General features: G+C 35.2%; 1 protein-coding gene across 5 annotated transcripts in view; it reads left to right on the top strand.

Annotated features, from left to right (window-relative positions):
- The window catches only part of LOC108736498 (carbonic anhydrase 13-like), a 35,599-nt gene that overhangs the window by 12,294 nt on the left and 7,750 nt on the right, over positions 1–15,555 (top strand). For 3 of the 5 annotated variants that reach the window (XM_018468946.2, XM_018468948.2, XM_018468950.2), the window contains exon 2: positions 8,282–8,316. In XM_018468946.2, the coding sequence (XP_018324448.1) occupies positions 8,282–8,316 (35 nt within the window). Of the gene's footprint in view, positions 1–2,607; positions 2,637–5,298; positions 5,372–8,281; positions 8,317–15,555 lie in introns of those variants that run through there. The other 2 variants (XM_018468947.2, XM_018468949.2) reach the window with 2 other exon arrangements.

Genomic DNA, 15,555 nt, shown 5'->3' with positions numbered 1-15,555 from the left:
CATTTTCGACATATCTTACTGTTTTACTACAGAAAGGGTAAAAATGCTGTTCAAGCCAGAAAGAAATTGACTGATGTGTATGGAGAAGGTGTGTTGACAGTACGCCAGTGCCAGAACTGGTTCGCTAAATTTCGATCCGGCAATTTTGATGTCGAAGATGCACCACGTTCGGGAAGGCCGGTTGAAGCTGATAAAGACGCGATAAAGGCATTAGTTGATGTGAACCGGCGAATAACAACACGTGAGATCGGATTGAGGTTAAATTTATCAAATTCAACAGTTTATGACCACTTGAAAGGCCTGGGATTATCCTCGAAGCTCGATGTATGGGTTCCCCATGTTCTCACAGAGAGAAATCTGTGTCGCCGCATTGACGTCTGCGATTCGCTTCTCAAACGTCACGAAAATGATCCGTTTTTGAAGCGCATCATCACTGGGGACGAAAAATGGGTTGTATACAACAACGTCAAACGCAAGAGGTCATGGAGCAAAAAAGATGAACCGGCTCAAACCATTTCCAAAGCCGATATTCACCAAAAAAAGGTGATGCTGTCTGTTTGGTGGGATTTTAAAGGAATCGTTTTTTTTGAGCTTTTACCGGATAACACAACGATTAATTCGGAAGTCTACTGTCATCAGCTGGACAAACTGAATGATGCACTTCAACAGAAAAGGTCAGAACTAATCAACAGGAAAGGTGTAGTGTTTCACCAAGACAACGCGAGACCTCACACAAGTTTGGTCACTCGCCAAAAGCTTTTACAGCTTGAATGGGATACAATGCTACACCCACCATATTCTCCAGACCTGGCACCATCGGATTATTATTTGTTCCGGTCACTCCAAAATTTTTTAGACGGTAAAACCTTCACCTCAAATGAGGAGGTCAAAAACCTCCTCGATCAGTTTTTTGCCAGCAAAGACCAAAAATTTTATGAGCGTGGAATTATGCTACTACCAGAAAGATGGCAAAAGGTGTTGGACCGGAACGGTCAATATATAATTTAATAAAGTATTTGTTTATTATACGAAAACTGTCTTTCATTTTCACAAAAAAAAACGAAATGACTTTCCGAACAACCCTATACATTAAGTCCTGTTCAAAAAGTCGTTTAAACACTAAACTAATGAAATTTTGACAAAACCATAGTAATAAGTTATCGTTAATTAAATTAATTGATGTCACTGATACAATTCTTGTAATGTTCTAGACTTTCATATATCTTAATTAAATATTACAATAATTATCACTCTGCACTCTGGGAAAGACAAATGTTAATATTAATTGATTCATAAACAATAATTTGAAACGTTCACTTGTAAAAAATTGGGGCCAACGACCAACCCCAAGTTACTTTTAATTACCAATTTTCACTAGGTAGGTTTTTAATTATACATTAAATTAATACTGTTGGTATAAGAACAAAGGCTTTCACGGCCGAAATCCATAGTAGAAGGCCGTGGTCTAAGTGAACTATTGTGTCCAGACGTTTCGTCAGCTACTGCGACTGACATCCTCAATGGTAGTGCTGCGTTGACAACGTGAACGTAGATTATATCTCGAAGTCTCGACGGCGACCCAGTGGATTTTACATAACGTGTCGGATCCGCTGGGTACCGTATCGATACCGAGTACCTGACCTATCTCTAATTTTCACAATAAATTGTATATAGTTGGGAGTACTATCGCATTTACTTCTTTCAACTTACTAACTAGACCAGAGCGGTCACTCACGACAGATGTAGGGAATATCGTAAACATAGAAAAGAGATGCCAGGTAGGAATTGCAGCGGACACTAATAAAAAAAGGAATAACTTACACCAATTGATGTGTAACAGAAAGAGATACAGACAAGCAGAATTTGAGCATGTTACCAGCATAGGATTTTAAAAAAAGTTCCATATTCTTATTAGGAAAGCAAAGTCGCTTGTTTAAAGATATAATTCCAATCAGGCAGTAATAGATCCGACTTTAATTTTTTGTCTACCTAAGCTACGTCTAACCGTTGCACCGCTTACTATTATTCGGTTATATCTTTTCACTTTATTTGTACTACTCATGAAGCATTTTCAAACTTAAGATGGGCGTGTTCAAATCTCAGCAAATGACTACAGTTCCAAGTTGAAACAAGATAAAACATACGTTCATTCTCACAGTTAATTTATACAGGAGTTAAGAGGAGTAGAGGTAGAGATAGCGGACTTTGCCAATTTTGATCGTTTCAACTATAATACCTATATAGCGATAAAGGTTTATGTCGAAATATGTTTATCGTTCTGCATATTGGAAACAAAGCTGCTTTTCAAAAATTATCAATGGACAAAATATTCTTAGAGTAACCCACGGAATAACCCCTTTAAGTTTTACCGTATGGTTAATTAAGTAATGCTCTTTGTTTTTGAAGGATACTTGTTTATTTTTCATTTCAAAACGTTTGTTCCTCTTCACATGTATATAAATGTTGTGGGTGATACCGCACATTGACCTTTATACTTTTGTTATAACAATAATCTAATCAATGCAATGTGCCTAATAGAGAAATAGGGGACGGTATGCATGGATGCATGCATTTATTCACTTATATGCAAGAGTTGCGTACTGGTGTGTCGTTTATAGTGTGTACAGCTCGTTTATGTAAGTACATATTATTACTGTAATTATTTTATGTTTAACAAGCTTTCGTACGGGGACTTCGCTCGCGCAGGAAGCCGTTTAATGCACTCGGAAGTTAATAATGTTTCTTCATAAAGGCTTTAACCCCTATTCACCCCTACAAAGTTTTGATTTTATGCTTTATATCATGTTGCCGTCTCTTAGATTTCAAATACAAAAGTATCAGCAACCCCATTTCGTCCCGTAAGGGCTGACTTTTAAAAATCGTCAAATATATATGTCCCTTTTAGGGGTTGATTTTTTTTTTTGAATGGAAGGAGCAGTAGAGATATAAGAGGATAGCGCATAGAGGATAACAAAAATACGGTTGTTAACGCTATATGTTTGAAGCACGGCTCTGTTCGGGTGGGAAACGTAGATGGTGGGCGCAATGGAAGCGCAAGGAAACGTTAGAAGTGTTCGAAATGTGGTGTTATTCGCTATGTGCAAAAGTGACTGTGGCGCTGTCTGTGGCCAATTTTCAAACTTTTCAGTGAGAAAAATACGTTTAAGCTAAATTAAATACAGTTAAAATAAAATAAATGGAAAAATATCATAATATTTAAACTAATCTAGGAGAAGTGGCTATATAATAATATAATATAATAATAAAACTATTCGAACTGGGTTTTTTTTTTAAANTTAATAATAATAATAATGAATAAAATTATTCGAACCAGGTTTTTTGAAGATAACTTACTCTATTAAATTTAGTCCTCAAACAATTCTGAAAGGTAAAGCTTTGGCCGTTCTTCATGTCATGAGAATTGAAGTATTAGATTAGATGGTTGTGACTATTTTGATTAGGCGTAGTGTCATCAGGCAAACTTCAGTTACTTTACCACCCTATAAAGTAGAAATGAAGGCAAGTTAATTTTGAATAAATGTAAATAAGGTTATGATAATATAAGATTAGAAAATTATTCATCAATCTAATTTCTAATTAGTCTTCTAATCAATGTCTAGTTTTTTATAGCTCAATAGAAAACTATGTGTATTTAAAAATTATATTTGTTTTATTATATTTCCAGATATTATCGTATATACTGTTATATATTGTTTATTTCTTTAATAATATGTATTCGTAAAATAACGAAATTCTTAAACATACTGTTGCCTTCGGACTGCATCTAACGAATTTAGTCGCCGCTGTAATTTGTGTGGAAACAGTGAATTTGCGATTGGAAAACAATAAAATTCCAAACTTGAATTACGCTTTGTATTTGAACAATGAATTACAGAACACGAAAAAAGTGCTTTCTGACATGGTGGCATAGTCTGCAGGATAAAACTTAATAAATTGTATTAAATAATTATTTTTTTTGAGTGTGTATAATTTCTTAAGTAATTGGATTTATTCACTGTAAAGTTTCTAAAACCGACACTTCAAAACCGGCGTCAACGTGCACATAGCGAATAGGCGGATGATGAGGATACCGTGGATAGAGAAGGTTAAAAATGAAGCGGTATTAGAAAGAATAGGAGAACAGAGGACTCTATGGAAGCCAATAGGAAATAGGCGAGATAGGTTGGTAGGACACCTTCTCAGACATGAAGATCTAGTTAGAGAAACAGGAGTTAAGAGGAGTAGAGGTAGACCTAGCTTAAATTACCTTTCGTGAATAGTTAAGGACGTGGTGGGTTGTTCTACTTTTGGGAAAATGCGAAGATTAGCTCAGGATAGGAAAGAGGGGAGGTGCGTGTCCATCTAGTACTAGGACTGACGACCTTATGATGATGATACATCCCACTTACTGCTGCTGTATTTCTTCCACTCACGCATCTTATATTAGCGCTTTGCTGACGATCAGCTAGCAAGCGTACCTTTTAAAAAAATAAAGAGCTGGGCTGCAACGTAGAGAAGTAGTAAATATTAGGAAGGGAGTCAGAGAAGGATGCACACTGTCATCGCTATTTTTTAACCTATACATCAAAGATGCGACCAACATCATTAAAGATACTACAATTATACGGATAAATATAGAGGAGCAGAAGAATAGTATGCTTAGATTCGCAGATTACATAGCAAGGAGAAGTTAGAGATAGTTTTAAATAAAATGGAAGCGGTATTGACAAAACAGTATTGCATGAAAATAAATAAAAGTAAAACTAAAATATTGGTATGGAAGGAAAGAAAAAGTAGGGAAAGAGCGAATATAAAGATAGGAGGCAAAAGATTACAAGATGTGACTGATTTTAGGTATATAGGAAGTCAGATTAGTCAGGACGGAAGTACTAGTGACGATATGAAGCAGAAGATAGGACAGGGTCGAGTCGCCTTGTTCAGGATAGTAAAAAGTGCAGATATTCGTGTATGACTATCTGTCGTGATGATAATGATCATTGCTACCCTTCTTCACCCGCTTAGGGGTAGAATTTTGACATATCCTTACTTATTCCTGGTATTCATCATAAAGAAAACCTCTGTGTAAAACTTCCTTTACTTAGGTTTAGCGGTTTAATGTAGGCGTTAATGGTGGTAAAATATAAATTATTAAAAAATTAAACGTTATGTTTGAAATAACCATAACAGTACTTATATGTAAACTAAGTAAATATTTAAGAATTCATAGGGTTTTCGAAAATTAGCACAAGTATTTGTCTGTATTTTTGTCACTTTTGACATATAGACAATTTTAAGTTTCAATGTGTAATTTTACTTCACAATTGTGCATATATTCTAAATTTACTGGATCATAATAAGGGAACTTAAGAAGGTTCGTTTACATATCCTTTTACAATTGGCATAAAACGCATATTGAAATATACTTAAGGAATATTGTACAATGTACATCCTGTTTGTGATAGACATATACTCCTGCAGGGTAGCTAGGTATCCGAAATTTCCGGGTTTACCCTGGAATTTGTTGTTCTGTCTATTGTTCAGACATTACTGTTTTCTTTTGGCAATGGAAGATACGTTATTTTCTTTATCTTTTGCGACTTATTTAGGCCAACGTGATTCTTAGATTTCCATGTCCGGAGAATTGTGGAGCAGATCGTTGTCCAAGGTAAATAAATAACTGTCTGAAGTATTCAGAGCTTGAGGCCTGGGGTTATAGCGCAGAAGAGTCACATTCCCGAGTGACTGCTGGCGCCTATTGGTTCTGTAAACGGTTTTAGTACATTTCCATGACCTGGCAGCTTTTACAGTTTAATGATCTTGAAGGAAATCCATGAACATACACCTTCTCAGTCACAAAAAAAATCCCAGTTGGAAGATATGTTTTTGCTTTCACAAGACTTGCATTTGATTTTATATCAATTAGCAGAGAAACTCATTTTGCAAATATTATATCACTGAAAACGAGGACTCAGTGATTATGGCTTGGGAACACTCCGTATAGTATATAATTGGAAGACATACGGACTCAGCATTTCTATTGTCGTGGTCGATTGACCAAAACTGGGTCAACCATCGAATTCGGACCAAACTGCTAGATAAACATTTTACGTTTAATCTATGTACATAATAATAGTATAAATACTGTGTAAATATTCGAATTAATCGGTCTCGCAAATAGACTCATCTTCTTCTGATCGTTGGCTTCGCAAAAAGATCATAGTCATCTCATCATCCAGCTCCAGTCTCGCAAATAGATTGGAGCTTTTCAACTTTATTTTGGTGACCCCGACGTGATGGAGAAAAAAGCTTTTGATGGACAAATATTCTACAGCACCGTCCAATGGACTACAGTAGACTATGGTTTCCATTACGGGAATCGAATCCGAGCCTCCTGGGTGAAAACCATTGTAGCGTCTCGCACGCTTCAATGGAATGTGCATTCCCGTGAATGATGCAAATTTATGTACAATATCATGAGTTGTACAGGATTAGTTGTTTATAATGAGGTCAAGAATAATTCGAATATTGTCATCCGACATAACTGTTCTTGCGATTCATCTTCTACAGCTTATACAGTCTCTCTTAAATTTTGTGGCCTAGTCATAGTCTTGGGTATGTAACACTATTGTATTTCTAAACTGATGGATGTGAAAATTTGACGCCGTTGTTCATGGGGAAACAACACAATGATACGTTCTGAAATCGATGATGGAGCCTCCTATATTGACATAATGCTACTTGTTGTAGATCGTAAATTCAGTGATGAATTTCATTTATGTATTTATCCCCTTCCGATATTCTTATAGCCCACAAGCTCGTTTGAGTTTCAATGTGAGTTGGGAAAATAAAATTCTGGTTAATTTTTGACCAACCCTTGTACATTTAGTAAAACACATTATGTAAAATGGAATAAAATAGAAAGGAACTTTGAGGAAGTTACGGGAAATAATCGGAAATATTTCACGACGCTATAAATAAGTGATCGGTATCCTACGGAATATATTTGATATAAGAGTATCTACTTTTATGTTATCTCAGGTATTTATAGATTTTGAACTCATTGAGGCTTGGTTTGTTTGCGGTTCCATACCCGGAAATGGAACTTTTTCATAAAAACTTCCAAGTGATGATATTTGCTATTGATTCCTGAAGTGGGGACACCTAGCTAAATGAATATCCGGTAAAAACGGTCTGTAACCATTGAGCAAAATGTGTAATGGGGTATTAATGTTACCGGAAATGTATGAAATCTAGGAATTGTATACAATTCCTAGGAAATGTATACAATTCCGAAGCTATTTACGAAATCTACAAAATAGTGTTTCAAAGATTCTTTAATACACACATATACTAGGAAATTTATACGTTTCCTAGGAATTATATGAAATGCCGATATTGTACCAGGAAATGTATAAAACTAACGCTTTCTCTGAATAAAATGAATGTTGAAATAATTTCTTCGAAAAGTATGTTTCGTTATGATCCCATTAATTCCATTCCATTCCATTCATTTCAACCCATTCATTAGGCGCCCAACATATCTTTAAATATATATGTAAATGATCAGCATTATCACTTCTACAACATACTAAAACTTCAAGGTAATCGTGTTTGCTGAAACAAAGATAACCTCCTCACATTATTGCAACATCTAACGTATCAACCCTACTCCAGCAGGCAGGGGTGTTAAAGAAACTCCAATCTGTCATAAATCTTACACGTACATCTCCAAATAGCCTGGCGTATAATTGCCTATTTAGTACCTGTAATACATTTCCGATTGCTGTTTAGAAAATGTATAGATTTCCTAGGAAATGTGTCTAATATAATTTATTTTACACATTTCCGGGCCATATTAGGAATTATACAAATTTCCTAGGAATTGTATACAATGACGGATTTCATACATTTCCGGTAACATAAATATTAAATTGCATTTCTGTTAGCATATTGTGATTCGTTTGGACACTTCAAGGCATGATGTTAATGTTTGACAGCTTGAAGTGTTGTCTTGAACGGAACAACTTAATAAGTGAGACATACCTAAGAATAATTTCGATAAACATTTGTTATCGTTTTTTAACTTAACATTAGGATTTTTCCGCAATTGATGGGTATTAGGCTATTTATTACGGTTAGATTATCGCCTTATTGCCTGCCAATCATGGATAATTCCTTTTAATCAATGTGTTTCCTAAATCTTTAATATGGCACGATTGACATTCATTGCAATTGTAATTTGACCAGTGAAAACACTTTTTGTAAATGGATTTTGTTGCAGGATGACGACGGCATGGGGATATTCTTTAGTTAATGGTAAGTTATTATTATGTATATTCATAAGCTAATTTTAATTGTTAAAAGAATGCGTTTTATGTAACAGCATGAGGATTTACTGTTCTGTTGCTCTATTTTAAAGAAAATTGATATCTGTTGCGGAAATTTTAAAATTGCAAAAAATATCATTATTATTATTGAAATTTATGTAGCAGTTCAGAAGTAGAGTTTTAAATCATAAGTACAAGTATCGTACTTACATCAAATTAATGATCTCGCGCGTGCGTGACTAAAGCGTGCACCGCTACAATACATTTATTTTCGTGACGTTTTTAGGACTTGGTATCATCATCATAATCATAAAGTTGTTAGTCCCAAGATTGGTTGGACACGCACTTCTTCTTATCCTGAGCTAATTTTCGCATTTCCCTCAAACTAGAACAACCCACATCCTTAACTATTTGCGAACAGTAATCTAATCTAGGTCTACCTCTACTCCTCTTAACTCCTGTTTCTGCCTCTAATATGTCTCTGACTAGACCTTCATGCCTGAGGAGGTGTCCTACCAACCTATCTCGCTTAATTTTCATCGACTTCCATTCCTCTGTTCTCCTATTCTTTCTAATACCTCTTCATTTATAACCTTTTCTATTCACTCTATCCTCATCATTCACCGGTAACACCACATTTCGAATGCCTTTAACCTTTTCATTTCCGCCACGCCCACCATTCATGTTTGGCACCCGTACAGCGCCGCGTTCCAAACACACCCTTAACAATCTTTTCCAAATTTCTAAATGAATCGTTCGCGAGCATAGAAGTGATTTCTTTTTATTGAAGCCGACTCTACCCTGTGCTATCCTCTGCTTTATATCCCTACTACTCCTTCAGTCCTGACTTATCTGACTTAACCTAACCTAATGTTTCGTCTCCTATCGTTTTGTTCGCTCTTTCCCTACTTTTTGTTCCTTGCATACCAGTATTTTTGTTTTGCTTTTATTTATTTTCATACAATACTGTTTTGTCAATACTGCTTCTATTTTATTTAAAACTATCTTTAATTCCTCCTTGCAAGATGTTAATACTGCTTACCATCTTCAAATCTGAACATACTAATCTTTTGCGACTCTAGGTCTATGTTTGTCTATGCATGTTTAGGAATATGTTGAGAAAAACTGGAAAAGTTCAACGTGAATTTCTATATTTTACCTGAAATGTGGAAGTGTAAACAAATCCGTACGAGTATAAGCGCTCATAAAACGTAAATAGATCCACTGTTTTAATAACGGTGAAGGACAGTTATTCTGAATTGTTTTAACAGGAAAAAAAAATACAGCTGCATCATAAAATGGTCAATTATTTAACGGAAGGTTGATTTAGAAAATTACTACAGTTTATAAATCTTCTTCGTAAATTCAATTTGGTACGTGTTAAACATGATGCTTTCATTGAAATCATTGCTTGCTAGCAACGCGGGAGGCTGTGTTCGGGTCCCGTTCGGTGGAATGCCTTTTTTAGTTATAGAATTGATTTACTCCTAATTCCGAGACCTCAGATAGCTAGTAAATGTATAAATAAAGATTCTTTTGAAATACAAAATGAGAACTGCTGTATTTAATTGTTGTTTATCTATATGTTGGATCGAATGGTTACTTTTATGTCTGTGATGAATGATTTATGAAGGAGAAATTCAGGTAATTTGGGCAAACTTTACTGTAACTTGTTTGGATGACGGGGGAGGGGTACGTTTCTAACAATCCACTTGGAAGAGGGGATAGATATAGAGGACATCGTCCTACCTGGGGCTACCTCCGGTTTCTCTAAATCTAATTGAGGTGAATCTTCTTTCGCTTAGCGTATGGGATGCAACCACTACTACTACCTCAAACGGTTTGGTAATATAGGCAGAAAGATTTCTCAACTGGAGCTTCCGGGTTTCTCGTAGTATCAATCTCCATCATTAGTCGTTTGTATAAAGGATACGTCCTCCTTCCAGTTTGATTACTTGTACTCTGGCATTGGAAATCTATTTCGGGTTCATGGCATCGTCACATTTCCGTGACCCTTGACACTCATGTCGGCTAGGCTACCCCGGCCACATTTGATGAGTGTAGGGTGACGGGCAGGGATGAAACTGATTACTTCTCAATTTCTCATCTTTTGAATGAGTTGTTTCGAAATTATCTTTGTGTTACTTTATTGGTATCCGTAACGCTATCCCCTTTAGTTTCAACACACGTGCTCGTCCTTCGAGAATTCAATTGAATGTGACGAGATCAAATTATTGAGCACTATCGCGAAGACATATTCGAATAATAAGCAGGCGGACTGCCTACTAGGAACAAGGAATATATATGTTAGGCCCGAAGACCGAAAACGCTCAGTGACCGGAAAAAACGGCCACATCGCGTTCTGGCTGCCTTCGAAAGCACAGAACGCGTTTTGGCTGTTTTTAAACGCTCGCAACGCGTTCTGGTAACTGTTAAACAGCCGGAACGCGTTTTGTCAATTGTTGAACGCTCACAACGCGTTCTTAATGTTCGACTTGTATTATTTGCCGCTTTCTACCTGCGTACAATGAGATTTATATTGTACTTATAAAACAAATGAATTTCAATCCATTTTTCAGTTTTTAGGAAACAATTCAATTATTGACAACTATAATTGGATACCAAAGATGGGTTCGGTTTTTCTCGCCGAATCATTTCAACAATATTAAATTTCTTATAATTGTTTTTCAGTTCTAGGAAGAAAGTTACACTGAACACTTATATTGTCGAGACTTCTGATTTTTGGGCGCATTTTATGCATGCTCAACTTCTCGTACAAGCAATTCGTACCTTTCCTCAGACAGCAACATAGATCTATCGTCACAACTATCAATAATTGGTTTTACTTTATCATAAAAAATTTCTTTCGCTGATTTATCAGACATTTTAATGAAAGTGTAACTTTTCAAACGACTTTAGTAAGTTGTTTAGTCAATGACAGACTGATCTTCTCGCTACACTGACGAGAACTGTACTGATTTTTCATGAAGTCAAGTTAGTTATTATATACTCAAACTACTAAGTGTTCAGTGTAACTTTCTTCCTAGAACTGAAAAACAATTATAAGAAATTTAATATTGTTGAAATGATTCGGCGAGAAAAACCGAACCCATCTTTGGTATCCAATTATAGTTGTCAATAATTGAATTGTTTACTAAAAACTGAAAAATGGATTGAAATTCATTTGTTTTATAAGTACAATATAAATCTCATTGTACGCAGGTAGAAAGCGGCAAATCATTAAGAACGCGTTGTGAGCGTTCAACAATTGACAAAACGCGTTCCGGCTGTTTAACAGTTACCAGAACGCATTGCGAGCGTTTAAAAACAGCCAAAACGCGTTCTGTGCGTTCGAAGGCAGCCAGAAAGCGATGTGGCCGTTTTTTCCGGCCACTGAGCATTTTCGGTTTTCGGGCCTAACATATGCAAAGAGTCAAAGTATTAAATTTCCCAGGTCTGTGAGATTGTGTTCAATAATTTACATAAACGTAGTGATAAGCAAAGTCTTCATCTTGCTCAAATACTTCTAAGTTTGGTTTTGGTCTTGGCATTGCTGTTATAGTCTCAGTCATGATCTTGCAAATCCCTTTTTTGGACAGTGGTAAATTTTCTTTTTTTTTGGAGTGAAACTTCTTTACGTACGGTAGGGTAAGTTCGTTTCATGCGAATTGCTGTGTAACGAAATCATGCAACGGATGTCACCCCTCTACTCGGCCACGTAGTCGAGTTCGTAGTGGGGATCGCTTGAGCCGTGAGCGCGCTTCAATGCAACGTTCGTCACAGGCAACTTCGGCATGTATAGTGTAAAATTTAAATTCATAGTCTACAAATATTACGATTAAAACAATTCTTATCCCCGATCCGGGTATGTTTAAAGAAATTTCACTTCAGTAGCGTGTTGTATAATTACACGTTGTATTTTTTTCTATATTTAGTTTTAAAATCTAATAAACTGAAAATTTCAAGAGTTTTATTCCAAGAAAGTAATATATTAAAGTTGCGTGAAATAATTTATTTCATAAATCCACCGGAAGTAATAATTTTTCGTTAGTCTTGTCTACTTTATTTTGGTCTTGTTCATTCGGTTTTTGTTTTAATCTCGATCTTGTTTGTTCGGTCTTGGTTTTAGTCTTGGTTTTGCTAGTACAAAGACGTTCTTGGTTCAGTCTTACTAGTTTAAAGACGGTCTTTGTTTAGTCTTGTATCTTTGCAACGCCATGACCAAGACTACAAGATCAATTTTGTAAATGTATATGTTGCTATATTCAATTGAAAAAAACATATTACGCTTTTATCGTTGACAAAACCGAAATTGCTTTTCGTGTGTTAGACAGTCGAGTGAACAATTTATTGTTAAACTTTTAGACAAAATAGGTATCTTGTATATTTCCTGTATTATAAAGATATGTAGATTAGTTAAAAGGTATTACATGGAATAAAAGAACTAGTTATCGCCGATAAGGATAATTTTATCTAATAACTACAAGTATGCTAGTTTCCTCTATAATTGAAATTTGCGTCAGCTATCTATCCATTCCCTTTTTTCTTTAACAAGAATGAATCAAATACAAACGTATCCTATGTAATATTATAAAATGCTAATGTGAGTTTAAACGAATAAAATAATTCGAAGTGGTCTGTATTCTGTCGAAACTGCCAGACGCGGATCGCGATTTCGATCTCTTTGGATCACATCAGCGCGCCACAGGCAGCCCGACAGAACACAGACCAACTTTTACCTGCTGTCTTAACAGTGCGTTTTAGAAAATACCACAAATAGCGCAGTAAACGCCATCTGTAGCACGATGCTACATTTTAGGATTAGGTATGCTCCAACAAGGTCCATTTAAATATATGGTTAACTACTTGCTGAAAACGAATCCCGGCGTAGCTAACCTCAACGTGATAGGCACGTTAGCTTAATCGAATATTTTTTTTGTTTGTTTGTTTTTTGTTTGTCTGTCTATTACCATTTCATGGCTTAACTACTCGACCGGTCATCATGAAATTTTGTACACACATCATCAGGGTTACAGAAAAGGATATAAGGTATCTTTTATCCCGAAAAACAATACTGTTCCCGAGGGATAAAAAAATTAGTTTTATGTGGTCGTCGATGATTTTTGACACGTATCTAGAACGTAAACGCGAGCGAAGCCGCGGGTAAAACTCTTCATGAAATTTTGTACACACATCATCAGGGTTACAGAAAAGGATATAAGGTATCTTTTATCCCGAAAAACAATACTGTTCCCGAGGGATAAAAAAATTAGTTTTATGTGGTTGTCGATGATTTGACAAGTATTTAGGATACATTAACGAGAGCAACGCCGCAGGTAAAACTTATCATGAAATTTTTTTGACATTATTAGGGGTATAGAAAAGGATATAAGGTATCTTTTATCCCGAAAAAAAGACACTGTTATGTTGCCGTCGATGATTTTTGACAAGTATTTAGGACATGAACGCGAGCGAAGCAGCGGATAAAATCTAGTAATGTGTACATTAGGAAAGAATTGGATGCATGTTTACAAATGTTACGTATAAATGCATGCGCTTAGCTTGTACATGTAAATTTTTCATTTTATCGCTCGTAATTATTTCTGTATTTTACCTGAAATGTGGAAGTGTAAACAAATATTCATACGTGTGTACGAGCGCTAATAAAATGTAAATAAACCCACTGTTTTAATAACGTTGAAGGACAGTTTCCCTGAATTGTTTTAAAACGTTAGGAAAAAAAAAGTGTAACAACTGTATCGTAAAACCGTGAATTATTTAACGGAAGGTTGCTCTAGAAAATTACCGAAGCTTAATTTGCATGAAGATCCAGTTTATTATATTCTTCTGAAATTCAGTTTGATACGTTCTAAACGTATGTTTTTTTGATTAGCTAAATTAATCATTTATTGTATGTTACAAAATTTTGGACCATGATGATAATAAATATTTATTGATCAACACCAGCCGCATATATTAAAAATTCTTATTAATGTTAGGTAAGAATAAATTTAACAAAATTTAATTATTAAAAATCTGGCAAATTTTATTGACTATTTATTGTAAAATAATTAAATTACTCTCCTATTTATTAGTTTATTTACCTTTTCATACAATGTATAAGAGGTAATTGTATCGATTACTTAGTTGCATGCGATGTTTTCATAATCGTTTCCAAAGCAAATAACTATATACAAGTGGATTAAGTGCACTCGGGTAGGTAATTTCTTTTTTGATTGTTTATCGATAAATTATCGTAGGTATGATATAGTTATTTAAAATACGGTAGAATTTTTTCTTTTGCTATTTAATGCATGTTTTGCACTATCAGAACACAATTTCAATTTCAAAGAACCTGAAATTTTGGATTGGGAAATTAACTATAAAAATCAGATTATCAAAGAAAAGATACCTACACATAAAAAAAACACCCACACTGTAAACTTCATAACTAATACGAATAATTTAGGAAATATTTAAATAAATTTAATAACATAAACGATAAATTAAAATAATAATAATAATAATAGAAGTAATGTTTAAAATTAAGTTAAAATCTGTATACAAGCAGTAACACTTTAAAAGGTATGTTGTTTGACCAACAATTACATTTTAGTAACAAATGTATAATACCTAACTTAATAGAGCTATAGGTTAAAAAAAAACAAAATTTTTTCAGTCTGAAGATGATTGAATATACCGCAACGTAACAAGAAACATAAAGTTGTTTGACCGCCACATTGGAGAAAACAATATAATTTGAAATTAACGGTCAGGAATAAAATAATTCGAAGTGGTCTGTATTCTGTCGAAACTGCCAGACGCGGATCGCGATTTCGATTCTTTTGGATCTCATCAGCGCGTCGCAGGCAGCCCGACAGAATACAGACCAACTTTTACCTGCTGTCTTAACAGTGCGTTTTAGAAAATACCACAAATGTCGTTGTAAACGCCATCTGTAGTACGATGCTACATTTTAGGATTACGTATGCTCTCGACGCGCTGATGAGATCCAAAAAGATCGAAATCGCGATCCGCGTCTGGCAGTTTCGACAGAATACAGACCACTTCGAATTATTTTATTCTATTATGGTAACGTGCCTATCACGTTGAGGTTAGCTACGCCGGGATTCGTTTCGGCAAGTAGATATCCATATATTGAAATGGACTTTGTTGGAGCATACGTAATCCTAAAATGTAGCATCGTACTACAGATGGCGTTTACCGC

This window comes from Agrilus planipennis, unplaced genomic scaffold, assembly GCF_000699045.2.
Source record: "Agrilus planipennis isolate EAB-ADULT unplaced genomic scaffold, Apla_2.0 scaffold175, whole genome shotgun sequence".
Taxonomy (NCBI): domain Eukaryota; kingdom Metazoa; phylum Arthropoda; class Insecta; order Coleoptera; family Buprestidae; genus Agrilus; species Agrilus planipennis.
This window is presented reverse-complemented; position numbering and strand designations above follow the sequence as displayed.